We start from the raw sequence: 20,273 nt of genomic DNA, 5'->3' as shown, positions 1-20,273 counted from the left end.
AAGTACCTTTGGGAAAGAAACAATATAGAAATGAGGTCAATTCATGAAGCATCCTTCCTGTGAAGGTGGTGGAGAGTCAACCAGGGTAATGATCGTATTGCGTAATCAAGGGTAAAGCTGGAGACCACATAGAGGGCCTAATTGGGATGTTGGGCGGAAAGCCATCCGACAGCTCGTCAAAGGCTTTCCACCCGACATCACAGGTTTCCATCCGACCGCCGTATTACAGGACTGGCGGCCGGAGGGAAACCCGCAGCGGAATTTTGCTGCGTTTCCGACGGGCTCACAGAGCCCGTTGGGGCAGCGGTCAGAATAGTAATTCCCATAATGAGGGCAGAGCCTGCCTCGGCTATGCCTTCGGGATTATAATGTTGCATCCCACCTGCCCTTTCATGGCGGTTCGCCCCCCCCATGAAAAGGCAGGCGGAAAGTGACTTTGGGGGCCCCTAGCAGGGCCCTTTTCCCCCCTGGCCCTCTGCCATGGGGCCTGGGTGGCAGTGGCGGTCCGTCCATTGGGGGCGTTGGGGCGTTGCCCCACTAATGCCACAGCCCCTAATTCGTCATTCTACTTCTCCGACGCTAAATCCCACTCAGGACTCCTGTCCTGATTGGAATTAGCGTCTGCGTCAGAGAACGAGGGACGCTGGGGTGGGGGCGGGGCTGCAGCAGCACTCAGGGAGTTGAGTGACAGGCCAGCAGGCAGCGCAGTTGCAGTCCCAGCAATAGTGCGCAGGTTCATTTTCGGGCTGATCATTTTTATGGTCAGCCCGAACATGCGCACTCTAGGCTGCACATTAGGAGACCGAGGGTTTGATGCCGCAGCCCCTCGGTCTCCTTATGGGCAGGGAATATCCCAGCCCTCCATCCAATCCTGACGGCGCTGCTGGAGCAGCGCCAGTAGAGGGGTTGGCACACTACAGTGACGTCGTGGCTGTTCCGGTTTGCTTCTGGGTCCCGCGCTCTACTTCAACAGTTATGCAGAGGCGGCGCAGATTTATTTATACATGCTGATCGAATTGAAAACGTACAGCTAAGTTTTGAATGCATTAATATGTGGATGCACGTGTGTTTTGGCTATAACTTTCCGTGGGACTCCCTTAGCTTTCTCTGCGCCTCTCGGTTGTTTGATAGCGCCTAGTGAGGTTGCTGAACAAAGCGGGTTGTAAATGGTAATGTGCTAAGATAACATGTTATTGTGTTAGACTGATGTTAAGCCATAACTGAATATTTGTTCCCTGTAACACACTACGAGTGTGCTGTTCGTTTGCACCCGAGTTGTGAATCATGTGCCACTGCCAGCCTGCTAAGGCTGCTCGCAGGTTCCACGCTGCCTGTGTGTGTAAGGATACGTCATAGCCTTTAGCCATGGCAGTTTTCATAACTCCCCGGCACGGAAGTATAAATGAGTAATATTCACCGACAAACACCCCCTGGCCCTGTGTATAAAGCAGTTTTTCAGTGCCGCGCGATGTCAAACACACTGTGATGTAACAGCTTACACAATTTTCCCTGTCAGCATTCACATTACTTTTTCCAGCATGCTGCTCAATACTGTTTCTTTAAGTTGCATCCCCTCCCCTTCTCCTCCAGTTCATACCCTACTGTAATTTTATCCCTCCTGGGTCTCTCCCAAACTGTATGAACTGTACTTGCTGTACAGCGCTCCAACGCCCCTGCGGCATGTTTAGCGCTATTAAAAATAACTCACTTAATAAGTGAAAGCAATTACCAAATATGTCAAATAAAGCAGGTACGGTCACAGCATTTTCCATGTTGCTCCTTGGAGGGAAGCGCACAGTCTTGCCATTGCCTGTCTCGGCAACGCGTGCTTTTTAAATTCCGGAAATGAACATGTCAACATGTGTGTGCCTCTCACACAGTGTTTGTCTTCTTTCCTTTATGTAAAGTGGACACATTCATGTAATGGTCCTTTACATAAACTACACATAGCCGTTCTTTGCTTGGTTGAGCAGTGCAGCAAACAGAATACAATCGGCGCTCCCTTCCAACACAAGTCTGGAGAATAGAAACTTTGTTGAATTACACTTATGAATTAGAGAATAGGAGAAATTGTTTCAACGCTGGAAATATGAGCCTTTATTCCAAGTAAATGCCTGCTTTGAACTTAGACCAAATAGTGTATAGTTTTGTGTGTTGTTGTGATTTTGAAAATTTGGCGGGTGTGAGGACTCTTCTAATCACCTCTTCTGCTAAAGAACTCTCGCACGTGGCTCTGCTTTTCTCCATCCTCTTAAGAACTGCAATAAACTGCACACACAGCACGTTTGGAGCCCCCTCCTGTCTAATAAAGAGCACCCAAACTCTTCTCACCTAGGTCTCTACATGCCCACGCACTACCGATCAATCACGCACAACAAATGATGTCGCTTTGAAGCTGGCAACTGCATGCAGTATGTAAGTGTACTCTCATACATCTAACGCTTCTCTGTGTGCTTCAGCGCAACTAGCAGTCGAGGTGACACCTTCGCAGCACCGCCAAGCCTCGTGCCCAATGCCAGACTGACTCTTCCTACAGGGGCCGCTCTATGCGCCTGATTCATCAAGCTAAATTGCACTCTCAAAGGGCAAGATTCTCAGAATCTTGCCTTTTGCGAGTGCAATTTTTGCATTTGGGATTCATCATCCCAAATGCAAAATTCGCTATTTAAGAATTCGCACATTTGCGAAGAATTGCATTTAAGGAATCTCTATTTGAGATTCCTTAAATGCAATTCATGAAGCATTTTAAAATTGCGAAAATGCAATTTTGGGCCGCTATTTACCGAGAGGTCAGACCTCTCGGTAAATAGCAAAAACTTAGAAAAATGCTTTTAAAAGCATTTTTCTAAGTTGCATGTTGCACACACACATGTCCTTTGGACATGTGTGTGCGCAACACCTGTTTCAATTTGCATTTAAGGGGTGCTACAGGGTGTCCTTTGGACACCCCTGGCACCCTTTAAATCGCTATCTTATTTGCGAGTAGCAAATTGCTAATCGCAAATAAGGGATACTCCCCATTCATTCCTATGGGCCTTTTGGCCCATAGGAATGAATGGGGAGTTATTCCTTATTTGCGATTAGCAATTTGCTACTCGCAAATAAGGAATGTGTAGGAATCGCTATTTATTTAGCAATTCCTACATGAATACCGTTTTGCGAGTCCTTAATAGCGATTCGCTATGAATCGCTATTAGGGGCTCGCAAAACGGCCCGTTGATGAATAAGGCTGTATGAACCCTCAACAGGCCAAACAGCACAGTATACTTAGCACACTTCTGCTCCTTCAGCACTACAAATGCTTTCTAGTCTCTACATGGGTATGAGGCGCTATGAAAATTATATAATGCAAACTATTCATTTTCTACAAATCCCAGTTGCAGGCAGCCTTCACCTTTGCCCAAGATATGAACAGTCTGGGTACATGTGCCTGCAGGATTCCTATGATATGCCTGGCCCATTACAGGGCATTTTTTCCAGTGCCGGGCCTCTGACCTTCGGGTCATAATGAACAAGTATTTTATTCTGCACTACAAAATAATGACAGGAAACAATGGCTCTTTAAAAAAGTGTGTTGGTATTACAGCACCTCACCACAAGTTAACGCAGCGAGCCATGGCAGCAGTGAACCCCACAAAGACACTGCAAAAGCTTTTCATTTGTGTCAGTCCTGAGACATAAACGAGAGGCTGCCAGCTCCCAGGTTCTTTGCTAGGCAACTGGGTGGACGCTTCTGAGTTCAGAGAGACTGGCTGTGAGCGATCTCCGTTTGACTGAGCTCTTCACAGCTAAACTAAGCTGTGACAGGGCAGAGACTTTGGTCGAGTTGTGCAATTGCTGCGTGTTCCAGGCAGCCCCGACATGTGCATTTGTAGATCAGGCTGCGATGGCTCAGCTGGACAGGAAGAAAGTGTGACTCAGACAGCTGTTGTCACGTCTTTCAGATGATTGCAGGGGTGGTGGACGTCACTCTCAGGAAGGAACAGTGCTGGTGTTTGCTTGTGCATGTGAAGTGGAGGAAGACGAAGCATACACTGTGAATCTGGCACTTTTTAATGCCTCTATTCACCTGGTTAACCCCCCAAAACCCCCATAGGTGTTTCGAGCTCGCTCGCTACGCTCACTTGCAACATTGCAGTACGATTATTGTGTTACGACTCACCACTTTCAAATGTCACCAGCCGCCACTGCTGGGTGGCACCCATGGTGTCCCGCTAAACATCCCTGCACCGTGTGGCAGACACCGCATGGTGCAGGGATGTTTGAAAACATCTGTTTTTCGATTGCAGCTTGTGCTGTGGCCCTTTTCCGGCTGCTGCACAAACTACTATTAAAAAATTGTGGTTTCCGACTGCTCATAGGGTGGTCACATCCTAATTCAGGGGGTGGAGCCACCAACTTATAGTAGGGCGGTTCCATTACGCCATGTTGTCTCGACATCGTAATAGGGCCCAGAGTGTTTTTCTAAAGAGTTGGTAGGACATGGGCAGACTGGATTACAATTGCTTTCATGTTTTTGTCCATCACAACTCATGTTTTGCCTTTTGGTTCTGTCCATGGCACTTCTGCAAACTCGCACTTCTGACTTGAGTTCGAAACTTTGAATTAGCACTGATGGGGCATGGATTTTCCATCACAAAGTCCCACAAACACCTTTTACTCTGATGGTAGGGATTTGAACGTGCAACAAACGCTGGTCTTACGTTGCTGAGCGTGTACAAACTTCTCTTTATGTGCCAATATGTGCCAAGCTCTAACGTTGTACTGAGGCTGCTGGTTACATAATTTTGGTTCCTTCTGTTTTCTGCTCTCTCCAGAATTCCAGCGCCGAACAGCGAATCCGCCTTGACCTTGGACTTTGGGACAAATTTAGTGAGCTTGCGACTAAGTGCATTATCAAAATTGTGGAATTTGCAAAGCGGTTGCCCGGCTTTACCGGCTTGACCATCGCAGACCAGATCACCCTGCTGAAGGCGGCGTGTCTGGATATCCTGGTAAGTGATTGTAACGTTTTTTCTCAGGCATCACATGACAGTGGGAAACATCCTTTACAATGAAACTTTTACCACGCAGTGCTGTTACAACGCAAGTATTACAACGAAAACCTTTACAACGCATTACACTGGGGGGCGCTCTAGGATAGGGGATAGTTTTAATTTACTATCCAACACCTTCCCTAGTGTCCACAGGGACTGGAGTTGGAATAGTAAATTAAACTATTCAATATCCAGCACCCCCAAGTGTAATGCGTTGTAAAGGTTTGCGTTGTAATACTTGCGTTGGAACAGCATGCGTGGTAAAAAGCATGCGTTGTAACGTCATACATCCCATGACAGTGCCTACCACATTTGATCAATTAGATACACAAGTTGTCTACAATTCACACCATTGCCATCTGTTTGGGTTTGGATTCTACTGTGCTCCACCATGAAATCAAAATGAATTATCTTTATAAGAATATGATTATTTGATCATTTGTCCTGATGATGGCTTATGGCGCCCACATGAAGCCGCAACACTGTCAACAATGTCTCTTCTTGAATTCTCAGTCACATGAAAAAATTATTGAATGCTCTCAAAAAACTTAATGTATGAGTTTTATTTTTAGTGTTGTAAGTTTGAAGACTTGTGCTGTACAAGTAAGTGGGCAAGTATTGTGTTTAGAGTAGTGACAGAGGTTTGGTGGTACTTGCAAGTGGTCTAGCAGACTAAGTACAATGTGCTTTTATTTATACAGTCGGTGGTCAGCAATAGGCAAATATGGCGCTCTAAGGTCTATCAGAAGTTCAAATCAGTTAAGGCAGGTAATCTGGCACGGTGCATTGGGTAGGGAAAAACCACCAGATCCTCACGTTTGTGACCAGCAGACCACTTATGCTATATATACCTATCCTCTGCACACGTTCAAAGTAAATACATGAAGTTACTTTAAATATCACAATGATGCTTGTCTTTATATTTTCAGATGTCTTTAATTCAAGATCTTTAAGCCTTCTTAGCCAACACATGTTTCGTCGCTGTTACAGGGGATTACCCCGCAACTTCTTCCGGGCTGAGGTCAATTTCAAGTAGTCTCTTAATTCCGGTGATAATTCTAACCCGGAAGGGGTTCCTATAAGTACTGTTCCTGGAGAGGTAGACCAATTAGTCTTGTGTCCAGAGAGCTAAATATGCGTCCAAATATAAGGGAGTTTCTTTTAGAAGAGCTGCCCCTTCCGGCAGTATTAGGTAGAACCCTTCTGATCTCCAGGCCGTGGCGTGTTCGCCGTGCAAATCAGCAGTCTCTGATTTGCACGGCGAAAACGCCACGGAACTAAGGGGCATATTACCAAGGGGGGTGATAGGCAATTATCGCCGGTTTAGCGGCCGAAAACGGCCGCTAAGCGGCGATAATTCTATTGCTCTATTAGCAAGCTGTCGCTAACTGATGTTAGCGACAGCTTTTAGGCGATAGAGAGCGGTTTGGGGCCCGCTTTGCATATCAGCGATGTTTATCGCTAATGACATGCAAAGTGGGCGTACCCAACCAGTTAGTGACTGAAAGCAGTCGCTAACGTCGCTAACGCCTATTAGCAAGGCAGGCGTAGCAATGGAAATATTTCCACTATCGCCAAAAACTAACGCCTGCTCAGACCAGTTCTTAGCCATGTTATCCAATGGGAGGTGGATAACATGGCTAAGAGCATTTCGTCGCTAATGCGTGAATATCGCTGTATTCTCAGCGATATTCACTCATTTCGCCGCTATCACTGGATATTTTAGCTCAATGGAGAAAAACGTTGCTAATAGCATGTTTTCTCCGCTAACATATCCAGCGATAGGCAGCAATAAAAAAAATCGTCGCTAAGCCTATTTAGCGATAATTATCGCTACTTGTTGGTAATATGCCCCTAAGAGACTACTTGAAATTGACCTCAGCCCTGAAGAATTTGCGAGGTAATCCTCTGCAGCAGCGACGAAACACGTGTTGGCTAAAATGGCTTAAAGCTCTTGAATTAAAGACATCTGAAAATATAAAGACAAATATCATTGTGATATTTAATGTAACTTCATGTATTCACTTTGAACGTGTGCAGAGTATTTGTATATATTACAATGTGCTTTTGACCTTTTACACTTTGATTTATTCTTTACTGGGATTAGACTAAATAAAAACACTAATATTCACTAATAGTGATAATTATCTCCAAACAGTAAATACATGTTGATTGGTTTATGCTGAAAGAAGACATTTAAATAAAGACTGTACAGCGTTTATCAAGTGTGTTTACACACTATTGAATAGTGGAGCTGGTTTTGAAGTTGTAAATTAGCCCAATAATAGTAATGTCTAATAAGCCACCCATACACTGTGAGGCACTACTTTTTCAACTGAGGAAGGATACAGACAGCACAATAGCCTGATTGCAATCAAAAGAAGATCTCAGCTGAGGTGTACACTCCGGCCCATGGTATACCACCCCTTTATCTAGGAAGATTTTCCACTTTAGCTCAGGATACAATAGAGGGCACAGCCACAAATCCACCTATTAGCAATAACAGCAGCCACATAGCCCTAGAAGGAAGACACAAAGGCCCTGATTTCAAGTTAGGCGGAGGGCAATAACACAGGTTTTTATGGGTTCACTTCGCTCCGCCTGATTATGAGTTGGTTGGTTTTACCGGCTTTACAGCGTGTAGGAGAACCTGACCCAGTGTTTCTGATTGGTACTTTGGGACAAGGAAAATTCGCATTAGGATGCGCCAGCCACAATAGCCAAGTCCCATTTTCAATTTTATCTAATGGGGGAGCATTCGCTGCTGCCCCCTGCTAGAAAGAACCTTTCTCTTCCCTCCTGTGTCCCCAACCCCTTCCCTCAACTCCCACCCTACCATAGGCCCATGCATACGTTTACGGCCAGCTCAAAGCAGATGGGAAAAGTGTGTGGCACAACCGCATGAGAAACATCCTTTATGACGCAACTTTTACCACACAGTGCCTTTACAACGCAGGTTTTTCAACGCAAGTCATTACAAGAAATGCGCTGGGGGGCGCTCTAGGATAGGTAATAGTTTAATTTACTATCCAAAACCTTCCCTACTATCCACGGGGACTGGAGTTGGAATAGTAAATTAAACTATTCACTATCCAGCACCCCCCAACGCAAGTCGTTGTAACGACTTGCGTTGAAAAACCTGCGTTGTAACAGCATGGGTGGTAAAAGCATGCGTTGTAACAACGTACATCCCAACCGCATGGAGTGGCAAATGCCATGTAGTTTTATGACTTGAAAAATCACAAATCCTGTGTGGTTTATTGACTGGAAAAATCACAACAACTCTCAATTTTATGGGGTTTATTTCGTAATTGCACAGTACTGGGGTGATTTTATCGAGAGGCAACGGTAAAATAGCATGGGAATTTATTGTGGCCCCAGGACAGTGCAGGTCTAAACCTTGGCCAAAGCAGAATCTTTTCCATCGATCAGTCATAGGTGATGGGAAGTCTGTTGTCTGTCCTAAAGACCCTGCATCCCCTCCATGGGGACCAAGGGTAAGGGACGGCTCTGTGACGCCAGATCTGGGACCACAACTTTTTATTTTTATTTATTTATTTTATTTGTATTTTTGAAGTTTTCTATAGCGCGGACCAGACACAGGGTAGAGTATCAGAGCGCTTTACAGAGAGTAAACAGAATGCATAAAAACAAGTAGCAAGATAAAAAAGGCAGTACATAATATCAACATGTTTAGTCAAAAGATCGGAGGGGCACAGGCGACAAGGATAAACTGAGCAACAGGTAATAGGAGCGAGGGAGTCCTTGGAAGGGGAAAGGAGGCAAGAATAAGAATGTTGGGGCATATTATCAAGCCCCCGATAAAAGCGTTAGCGACTTTTTAAAGTCGCTAACGCATTTATTAATTATCGCACTATTCTCAATACTTCTCTAACCGGAGTTAGATACGTATTCCTGACTTCATCTTTCGCCCTCGCGCTGGGGGCGATAGATAACGCTAATGGGATGCAGGGTGGGCGTTCCCACGTCCAACCACATGTAGAATGTGGTTGGAGGTGGTAACACCCTATTATCAAGGCAGGCGTTTGGAGAAGGAGACCTGCGATAAACTCGTTTATGGCAGGTCTCCCAACGCCTGCTCTGACCAGGCGTTAGGCATTGATAACATGGGGGTGTGGATCATAAAGCTGAATCCACCCCCCATATTATCAAGGCACACATTAGCACATGACAACATCGCTTGTTTTCACGCGCTAATGTTCCCTATTGCCGACTATCGCCGGATTTAATATCGCCTACGTGTTGCGCATTGATAATATCGTGCTATCACGGCGATAAAATCCGGCGATAGGGAAATGTGCAATGTGCGTTTTTTAACGCACATCTTGATAATATGCCCCGTAGAGCTGGAATAGATCATATGTGAGTTTACGGGAGGAATTTATACATCAGGAATGACTTCAGCAGGAAGGCCATCTCAAAGCTTCCAGAAGTACCCTTCCTAGAATAGCCTCTGTTTATCCACATCCATCAATGTCAAAAGATAAAAGAGCGATCAGACGAAGTTTGATGGTCTCTGAAGAACATGTCAGAATTTCAGAGGCCCACGCGGAATAATGTACTTTGTTTGAAGTGTGTATTGAATGGCCACAGAAAACCACAGCATCAAGTGTCAATGCTGGAGGCATGCCTAAACACCGTCTCTATACATTCTTGGACGAGGTGCAACCAGAGTATGAAATGTAAACAAGCACTGGCAATGTCAATAGGTCTAGCTTTAAAAGAATGTTGTATGGTAAGGTGAATTGTATTGTAATTGTATTTATATAGCGCTTACTACCCTTGACAAGACGTTGAAGTGCTTTTTCGGCTAGTAGCACACTACTCCAGAACCCATAAAGGATTAGTGGTGAAATAGTATAGTAAAATGTGAAAGTAATTTGAAGGTGGCTTTGTTAGACCTTTATTTGGATTCAGAAGGATAGTGGAGGGATAGAAGAGGGAAAAAGGTTTGCATTTATATAGCTCTAAGTAACATGGGAATGAATACATATCTGTGTGGAAGAAAAGAACTGTAGAATAATTTTGATGTAGGTTAAAAAGTCAGAGGACAATTCCACTGTCAAGCCAGATCGAAAAATCCAGGTAGGTTAATGACTGCCCTTCTCCTATCTGTGCCGTTACCAGAGAAAAACAACATAAACGAATAATCTAACAATCTAAGTCGCTTTAACCCCTTCTCTGCGGCGGCTATTCTGCCGCAGCGCTAAGGGGGAGGCGGGGCCGCGCGGCGCTCCCGTACTCGTGACGGAACCGCTCCGTCATGGCCCTCGGGTGAGCTGTGCTTGTGACGGAACGGTCCCGTCACGGCCCCACCCGCTCTTTAGAACGTCAGCGCAGGCGCGGAATTCGCGCCGTGTTGGCGCGGCGAGCGGGCCGGGACGGAACCGTTCCGTCACCAGCACAGCCCACCCGAGGCTCGTGACGGAACGGTTCCATCACGAGCATGGGAGGGGTTAATAGCATTGCAATGTCATGCACGTGTCCCAGAATGTTCAAGCCCAGGCAGCTGGATAAATAAATAAAATGATCACAGCTGTGTGGATGGCAAGCACTTTTTTGTGTGGAAGCACACAACCTCTGCCCATTCTAAACATGTAGGCGGAGCCAAAGCGCCTCTCTAGTAATGCTCACATACTTTTCTGCCGACAGTTGTTCTTTCGAGCCAGACCAAAAAAAGTAGTGAAAATGTGACCTTGAGCGGGGGTGCACTGTGTGGGGTCACTGGGCTTTGAGACAAAGTAATTGGAGTGACTAAAAAAAGAGCCAAATCTCTAATCAGATAGGATCCGGGCTTGGCTTTTCGTCAATATAATTTTATTCATTTTCTTGTATGGGACACTATTTAATCACAGGGACCTGTGGAGTTCGCCCTAAATCACACAGTTTGATTGAGTTGTGAGAATTAAGATTCGAACCCAGGTTTTTTATGCATAAGTCTACAACGTACCCATTAGCTCGCCCGAACCTATGCTCTTTCTTTGCGTGTTCATAGTAACCGGCGTATCCATGTAACAGAAATGGATTGGTTTCCCATGTTTCTTGTAGTACTATAATCTGGGTTGTACAACGTACCCACTAGCCCACGCCTCTTCTGAGTGAAGCAGGAATGCAAACCACTACTTTCAACATTCAGCTCACTGGTTGACATCTATTTGGGCATTCACAGAATCACAGCTCCCCCGTGCTATATACAATTTGTAAGTGCTGAAAAGTGCTTCCCATTTCTATAAATCCACTAGCATTCCAGAATCGAAGGTTGCCAGTAATGTCCCTAAATCGTGTCCCTATGTATAATAATAAATTGCTTTTTGTATATAGTGCTTGCTAGTACAGTGCTGCTGTGTCATAGCATGTAGAATATTTCAGAGGCAAACATTCGCCTAACAGGGGTACTTTTATTACTTAGCGCTTGCTACCTTCTTTGAAGACCACGTAATATATTTTGGGCCTCATTTATGAAAAGTGACGCATCGCTGCGTGAAAACAGCGGTGCGTCACTTTTCAGTGCGACATCCTTGCGACATACTGGATGCTCCATATTTACAGTATGACGCATCATGTCACAAGGAGTTACAGATACGTCAGTATTACTGACGTATCTGTAGGCGCAAAAGTGACGCATTGCTGGAGTGTGTCACAAAAGTGACGCAACTCCAGCAATGTGCCCTTTCACATGGGCAAGCCCCATGTGAAATGTACCTGCGTCAGTCTTACGCCTGCTGTGAGGCAGGCGTAAGATATTGACGCATTTGCGTCCTAGAAGTGACGCGGTAAATTCTCATAGATTTCACTGCGTCACTTCTACAAGACTTACTTACTTCAGAACTCCCCTGCCTGCATACATTATACCTGGTGCAGGTATAATGTGGCGCAGGGGTTTACAAAGTGACACATCTACCTAGATGCATCACTTTGTAAATATGAAGCAACATGGCACAATTTTTACCCTGCTGGTGCGACACAGAAAGTGACGCACCGGCAGCGCAAAAGTGACGCCAGGGCTCATAAATAAACCCCTTTGATTTTTACAACCGGAAAATTGACGTGTTTTACTTGCTAATAATCAATTAAAGAGTTGTTTTGCATGGTGGAAATGATCTCCTGTCTACACTATGTTTTCACAAGCATTTTCGGCAAGCAGCTGATAGCAAGTTAACTGTCTTTATTCAGACAAAGAATTCGGGTATAAAAATCTGACAATAGATTGAATCATTCTGAAAGACTGCTTAGAAATCAACTGTTTCCAGTGCTTAATCTGTAAAAAGATAAGTGTCAGGGCCCATGAGGAATTGCAACTCAAACCACCCCTGCCAGCGCCGACAATGACAGTACCAGCCCAACTACTTGTCATCAGACTCCTCCTACACGTCTGACAATTCAGACCATTCCAGGCCCCCAAAGCTCTAAGGATGGCTTAGGCGACAGGGATTCGTTGTTTTTAATGTATATGGGATTAACTTACAACTGATGTTGTGCTCATCTCTACATTAGACAAACAGCGCCACCATCTGGTAGACTGTAATAAGTGCCAGTGTTGCCAATTAAGTGTCGGTATCGAGCACCGAAACCACCGGCTCAAATTAAGCACTGACTGCTTCTTATAAGGTAAAATAGTAAAAAGAGCAGCGTTTCATCAAGTGGGAGCACAGCTGCTTATCTATGCTAGTTGTACAAATGTCCTGCTCTGTTATAAGAACAAAAGGGGGTGGTGATGGACGGAGCATCTGAATCAATCAAACACTCACACCCAGTCAAAAGATCTGGGTTTAATCCATCACCGTTCTTTAACCCACTCTGCCACCCCAGTTCAGACATGGCTATATGCAAATCAGTCCCTTGTTCACTTGGCCACTGGATTCAAGATAGCCTGGCTGATGAGGATTATGAATCCGAAACCGGTCCCAGGATGCTTGTTTCCGGTCCAGGGAAGACATGGCTTGGCAGTTCGGGCTGGACTGTTCCCATGAGGCACAGGGTCAGACTGATTTGCATATGGCCATGTCTGAACTGGGGTGGCAGAGTGGGCTAAAGAACGGTGATGGATTAAACCCAGATCAGTTGACTGGGGGTGAGTGTTTGATTTGTTCAAACGCTCCGTCCATCATCCCCTTTTGTACCGCTCTGTTATAAGAACAGGTCCCTCTTTAGACACCTTTATGTTCCTCGGTGTTTCAGGCATGCTCGGCTTGAATTAACAAAGTAAAAGGCCTGTGCGGCTTTGTTAATCCTGGCCTGTCCTGCGAGGCCCTACACAGGAAGCATTGGTGGGACCCGGGACCCACAGGCCCCTACATATTGGCACTTTTGGCAGCTGAAAAAATAGCTGCCAGGTGTGCAGAGCAGACCCTGTGCATGCCGTCAGGGCACGGCCTCCCATGATTTGCACCAACTCTCACTCCGGTCCTCACCTGTCGGTGACCAGCACGCTGTGAAGCTCTGCTGAATGTCTGCTGAGGCCCAGTACTTCCTCACCTGTCCTCCAATCGGTTCCTTTCAAGCCCAGACCAAAACAGTGGCTGAATTACATTATACGGCTCCTACACTTCTTATATGAAGGGCAAAGATGTGTGCAGGTCGCAACCCATTAAATAAATAAATAAATAGTGGAGGACTGTTGTCCCCTCCCAGCTCTACCGACTTTGACATCTGGGTGGAACCTTTCACAACAATATGAGCCTGTTACAGCACATCCTCTGCAGCAGCCATGTTAAAAGTCAGGTAAGAATCTGCCTGCCTTACTACTTAACCCCTTACATGCTGCCGCGATTCTCCTCCTGTGCTGGACATTCCAAGCGCGGGTGTGGTCATGACGGCCCCCAGCCGTCATCAGCACACGAGCACTGTAGTGCATGACAGCTGGGGGCCGTCATCAGCATGCAAGGGGTTAATATTCGGATCAGATACAGGGAATACCTGCTGATGTTACTGCGTGCATCCTGTGGTCATCACCACGGACAAAGCTAAGTTGAGAACACACTCCCTAATCCAACTCAGCCGCTAGCAGACAACTGGGGAGTCTTTTCATGTTTTCATTCCTTTTAAGGTAGAGCCTACTAGACAGTGAATGCGCTGCTTGTTGCAAGTCATTTTGTGGTTTACCAAGAAGATAGGGGGGCTTGGAGCCCGTCCATGACTTAAAACTGCTTGGATTTCCTTGTCACTCTTATTTGTCTGCTTCTTGTTCGTGCCCTAGCTTGTCAATCTTGTGTTTGTCCCTCCCATAGAGCATTACTCGTTGCTTCCACCTCTTGCTTTTCAAGCACTACTTTTATCTTTTGTGTGAAGCACTCCATTAGAGTGCACGCATTTTCGAGCCGCCTCCCTCGTGTACATCTCTCCCTCTGTACTCCATGTTGCTCTCTGTTGCACGGCTGCTTCTCCCCAACCTCATCCCACTTGCACTCGCCTGGCTGATGAGAGGTGAAACCCCGAAACTGGTCCCTGGATGCTTGTTTCCGGTCCAGGGAGGACCTGGCCTGGCAGTTCGGGCTGCACTGTTCCTATGAGGAGCTGGGCCAAGACTGATTTGCATATGGCTGGGTTCAAACTGGAGTACAAAAAAATCAATAGATTTAGGCCCAGATCTCTGTACTGCGGGGAATTTTTGACACTGTTCAGCATTCTGTCCACCAATTGTTCTTTTGCAGTTACGGCAGTGACATCATATGCAGAGCTGAGATGACTGCAGTGACATCACCACTGGGGGTTCCCTTACTGCAGTGACAACAAACACAGCTGCATTCACTGCAGTCTCATCACACTAAAATATGATCTTTCTATAGTTGAATCACACTGGGAGCTCCCCAACTCCAGTGACATCACACTGGGAGCTCCCCAACTTCAGCCCCCCCCCCCACCTCCAGTGAGATCACACTGGGAGCTCCCCACTCCAGTGACATCACACTGGGAGCTCCCCATTTCCAGTGGCATCACACTGGGAGCTCCCCATCTCCAGTGACATCACACTGGGAGCTCCCCAACTTCAGTGACATCACACTGGGAGCTCCCCAACTCCAGTGACATCACACTGGGAGCTCCCCATCTCCAGTGACATCACACTGGGAGCTTCCCATCACACTGGGAGCTCCCCAACTCTAGTGACATCACACTGGGAGCTTCCCAACTCCAGCGACATCTCACTGGGAGCTCACCAACTACAGTGACATTACACTCGGAGCTCCTCAACTTCAGCCTCCTCACCTCCGGTGACATCACACTGGGAGCTCCCCATCTCCAATGACATCACACTGGGAGCTTCCCAACTTCAGTGACATCACACTGGGAGCTCCCCAACTTCAGCCTCCTCACCTCCGGTGACATCACACTGGGAGCTCCCCAACTCCAGTGACATCACACTGGGAGCTTCCCAACTCCAATGACATCACACTGGGAGCTCCCCAACTCCAGTGACATCACACTGGGAGCTTCCCAACTTCAGTGACATCACACTGGGAGCTTCCCAACTCCAGTGACATCACACTGGGAGCTTCCCAACGCCAATGACATCACACTGGGAGCTCCCCAACTCCAGTGACATCACACTGGGAGCTTCCCAACTTCAGTGACATCACACTGGGAGCTCCCCATCTCCAGTGACATCACACTGGGAGCTTCCCATCACACTGGGAGCTCCCCAACTCTAGTGACATCACACTGGGAGCTTCCCAACTCCAGCGACATCTCACTGGGAGCTCACCAACTACAGTGACATTACACTCGGAGCTCCTCAACTTCAGCCTCCTCACCTCCGGTGACATCACACTGGGAGCTCCCCATCTCCAATGACATCACACTGGGAGCTTCCCAACTTCAGTGACATCACACTGGGAGCTCCCCAACTTCAGCCTCCTCACCTCCGGTGACATCACACTGGGAGCTCCCCAACTCCAGTGACATCACACTGGGAGCTTCCCAACTCCAATGACATCACACTGGGAGCTCCCCAACTCCAGTGACATCACACTGGGAGCTTCCCAACTTCAGTGACATCACATTTGGTAGCTCCCCAACTCCAGTGACATCACACTGGGAGCTTCCCAACTCCAATGACATCACACTGGGAGCTCCCCAACTCCAGTGACATCACACTGGGAGCTTCCCAACTTCAGTGACATCACATTTGGGAGCTCCCAAACTCCAGTGACATCACACTGGGAGCTCCCGAACTCCACTGACCTCACAGTGGGAACTCCCCAACTTCAGTCCCCCCACCTCCAGTGACATCACACTGGGAGCTCCCCAACTCCAGTGACATCACACTGGGAGCTCCCCAACTCCAGTGGCATCACATTGGGAGCTCCCCCACTCCAGTGACATCACACAGGGAGCTCCCCAACTCCAGTGGCATCACACTGGGAGCTCCCCAACTCCAGTGGCATCACACTGGGAGCTCCCCAACTCCAGTGGCATCACATTGGGAGCTCCTCAACTCCAGTGACATCACACAGGGAGCTCCCCAACTCCAGTGGCATCACACAGGGAGCTCTCTAACTCCAGTGGCATCACACTGGGAGCTCCCCAACTCCAGTGACATCACACAGGGAGCTCCCCAACTCCAGTGGCATCACACTGGGAGCTCCCCAACTCCAGTGACATCACACAGGGAGCTCCCCAACTCCAGTGGCATCACACTGGGAGCTCCCCAACTCCAGTGGCATCACACTGGGAGCTCCCCAACTCCAGTGGCATCACACTGGAAGCTCCCCAACTCCAGTGACATCACACTGGGCACACCCCAACTCCAGTGACATCACACTGGAAGCTCACCAACTCCAGTGACATCACACTGGGAGCTCCCCAACTCCAGTGACATCACACTGGGAGCTCCCCAACTCCAGTGACAACACACTGGGAGTTGCCTTTACTGCAGGGACACCACTGGTGACTCCTCATTTGTGTCTGCCCTTACTAGAGGCACTGGGGCTGCTGTCACTGCAGTGCAATCACACTACGAGCGCCCCTTCCCTCAGTGCGTCACTCTAAGGGCTGCCCTCACTTCAGTGACATCACGCGAAACAGTGGCCTTTACTGCAGTGACATCACAGTAAGAGCTGTCTTTATTGCAGTGACATCATACCAAGATCTGCATTTACTACAGTGACGTCACACTGTAGAAACGTCCCACTGAGTGAGATTGTACCAGGAACTCTTTTTAGTGGACAATCTATAACATGATTGAGTAAAGGCGGTCTGGACTGTGTACTAAAGCGTTGCCAAGAAGTCCATAAAACGACATGAAACAGAAAATGTCTACAACGGGAAAAGAAATCGCAAGAGAGTGGATAAAGACATGTATGCAAAAATGTAGAATGGCGGAAGCGTCTATGTATGGTGCTTTCCGAGGGCACGAGCCCTGCCCCTGTAATAATTGTTCGCTTCGTAAAACGTTTTAAATAGTACAAGTTCAATCGCTAAAATGCTTTCGTATCTTCATACCCGATCCTTCCCCATTTGAAAAAATGCCAAAGTTAAATAGAACGATCTGTATTTAAATTACTAATACCACAGATGTTATTTCCCAATGTATGTATAACCATTAAATCGTCCCCGGAGGAAGGAATGTCTGAGTTAACCCGAGCTGTGAAATGCTCGTTGCTCAATGCTCTGCGCAGCAGGTGCTCAGTCCACTGAGCTGTCCCGCGGGAATACCCGGAGCGAGCTCTGCTGGTTTCGTGGTTGTATGTTGAAGGTGAGGGCTGGCTGGCGGGCCCCTTCGGCACCTCTTCTCCAGGGGTACCTTAGCCTGTGTCTCATAACCCCTGACCCCTGCCCTCACTCCTTGCACCCCGGTCTCACAGGGCCCCAGTGCCGTCCTCAGCCGGGCCTGAGGCACATCTCAGGAAAAGTGAGTCCGGCTGGAAATCCAGGGCTGTGAGCGAAATTAGAAAAATATGCAACTTCAAAGGAGATCATTCCATGTGGGGGTCTGATTCCCCTCGGCCCCTCCCCCGTCGCCTGTCACATTTCTTTTGAGGGATCTTTTATCTCTGACACTGATGGATTGAAGTAAACAAGGACTATTCTAGTCTGGAAAGTTCTGGAAGCTCTGAGCAGCCCTCCCTCAGTCACATAGGGTTGTTGTCTCAGTTCTCAGGGGCGGGGGTCACATTTATGCTTGTTCTGGGTGGTCCCTTAAGACATTCATCATCCATTTCAGGCCTGTCACGGCTGCCACGCCTCCCCTTCCCCTCAGGCCCCAGTGACATCAGAGATTTCCCGCCATTTGTAAACATTGGCCCCTTGCCTGACTCCAGAAAGGGACGAGACACGTGGGGGGCAGCTTGTTTCAGATCTGTTTTATAAGGCGATAGAGCTTGTACTCAGAAAATGCTTAGATAACAACAGTTGTTTAGGCAGAGCACTCCTGGAGGTAAACTGGCTCTGTATGCTCAAATAACAGGTGGTGGTGTATTGTTATACAACTGTTCAGTGCATCTTTTGTGTGGATTGAAGTTCTGATGCGACCTGTTGAACTTTGAACCTGTGACCTGTGGGTAGCACAAAGATCTGTGCAGCAGGCACTTCACTGAAGAAAATGATGGTTGAATTAAAAAAACAACTGGCTCACAGAACTCAAAAAACGAGAAAAAGTGATGCATATTCCAGCCATGATCAAGAGAAGCCAATATGTAATTGCTGTGTAAATACTACATTATAATAAAACGCTAAACACTTTCCAACTACTTTTATTCCACTTCCCTCCCCTCCCTCCCCCAAGGATTGAAAAAGTAGGCTTAGCCTACGGCTATCTCACGCCTCCTCGAATTCATTTACCTCTGAAACCGCCAGCTATGTTAGCGGAGATCAGAGATTTCATACGTATGGAGATACAGCTGCATATTAACAAGGGCTTTATCTCCGCTTTTTTGGCTTTAAAAGCCGGTGAGAAAAATATCGCCCTATCAACAACAGGGTGCTAACGTGCAACATCGCATGTTAGCACCCCTTTTCACTACGCTTCTCTTTGCATCTCTAATGAGATGCAAAGTGGGCGTTGCAGGGCAAAATAATAGGAGAAATGTCGCTAATCAACATTTATCCTATTATCATCACGCTAACCCTGTTAGAGATAAAAAAAAGCAGTGCTAACCACGGTTAACGCTGCTTTTTTACGCCTGCTAATTTTTAGACTTAGCCATGTAATGCAATGGGAGGTGAATTACATGGCTAAGTCCACCATGGGCTATCAACAAGGATATCCCTATCCTTGTAGTTTTATTGCTGCATTACCAGTGATAACCTCCCAAAATGCCGCTATCGCTGGATTTTTTATTGCTTAGACGGTTAGCGTTGTTAATAACGCGATAACCAGGTGATATTATCCAGCGATAGCGGGCGTTAAAAAATTAACGCTAAGCGCCATTAGCATTAATTTTCCCTGTTCCTTGTTAATATGCCCCACAGTGATTTGGCCGGGATCACTTGGGGGCATATTATCAAGACAGGCGATAAAATTATCGCCATTTTAGCGGCAGAAAACTGCTGCTAAAACGGCCATAATGGGCTTGATAATATGCTCTATGGAATTCCAATTGAAGCCCATGTTAAATGTGAAGGACATCTAACATGGGCTTCTATGGGAATTCCATAGAGCATATTATCAAGCCCATTATCGTAGTTTCAGCGGCAGTTTTCTGCCGATAAAACGGCGAAAATGTTATCTCCTGTCTTGATAATATGCCCCACAACAGTTCGTTCAAGTGGTGAAGCTGGCATGGCCCACAGGTCTCCTGTTAAACAGCCAACACTTCTATTCAGTCACCAGACAATGTTTCTTTCCCCTTGAATATCAATTCACCAAAAGGCTAGAGGTAGCAGAAGTGACAAAGCATGCTATTTAACCTTTAGTTTACCTCACACGTGCATGCTTACACGTATACACACACAACTCCACATATACACACAATCGCTCTCACATAAACACACTGTCGCCCGCAAGCTCGCACTTAGCATACATTTAAAAGCATTTTTGCTTCCCTCAGCTGCCAAGGAGGGTCATATTCCAGCTAATTGTAACCATTCTGAATTACACTAATAGTGAATAATAAAGTGTTATTCACTATTAGTGAAATATAAAATTGATAGAAAACAAAGAAAGTGAAGCCCCAATGGATGTCCTGAAGGACGAGCTGCCCTTGTGTCCCTGGCACTGATGTGCTCCCCCGATGCCAGGGGTCGCAAAGAACAAACAAAACAAAACCAGGGGTTGCCTCT

General features: G+C 46.9%; 1 protein-coding gene across 1 annotated transcript in view; it reads left to right on the top strand.

Annotated features, from left to right (window-relative positions):
- RARB (retinoic acid receptor beta) overlaps positions 1-20,273 on the top strand; it is a 419,484-nt gene that overhangs the window by 276,011 nt on the left and 123,200 nt on the right. Inside the window, exon 5 of the mRNA XM_078663972.1 lies at positions 4,818-4,994. Within this exon, the coding sequence (XP_078520098.1) occupies positions 4,818-4,994 (177 nt within the window). The remainder of the gene's footprint in view (positions 1-4,817; positions 4,995-20,273) is intronic.

The sequence above is a fragment of the Lissotriton helveticus genome, chromosome 10 (assembly GCF_964261635.1).
Source record: "Lissotriton helveticus chromosome 10, aLisHel1.1, whole genome shotgun sequence".
Taxonomy (NCBI): Eukaryota; Metazoa; Chordata; class Amphibia; order Caudata; family Salamandridae; genus Lissotriton; species Lissotriton helveticus.
This window is presented reverse-complemented; position numbering and strand designations above follow the sequence as displayed.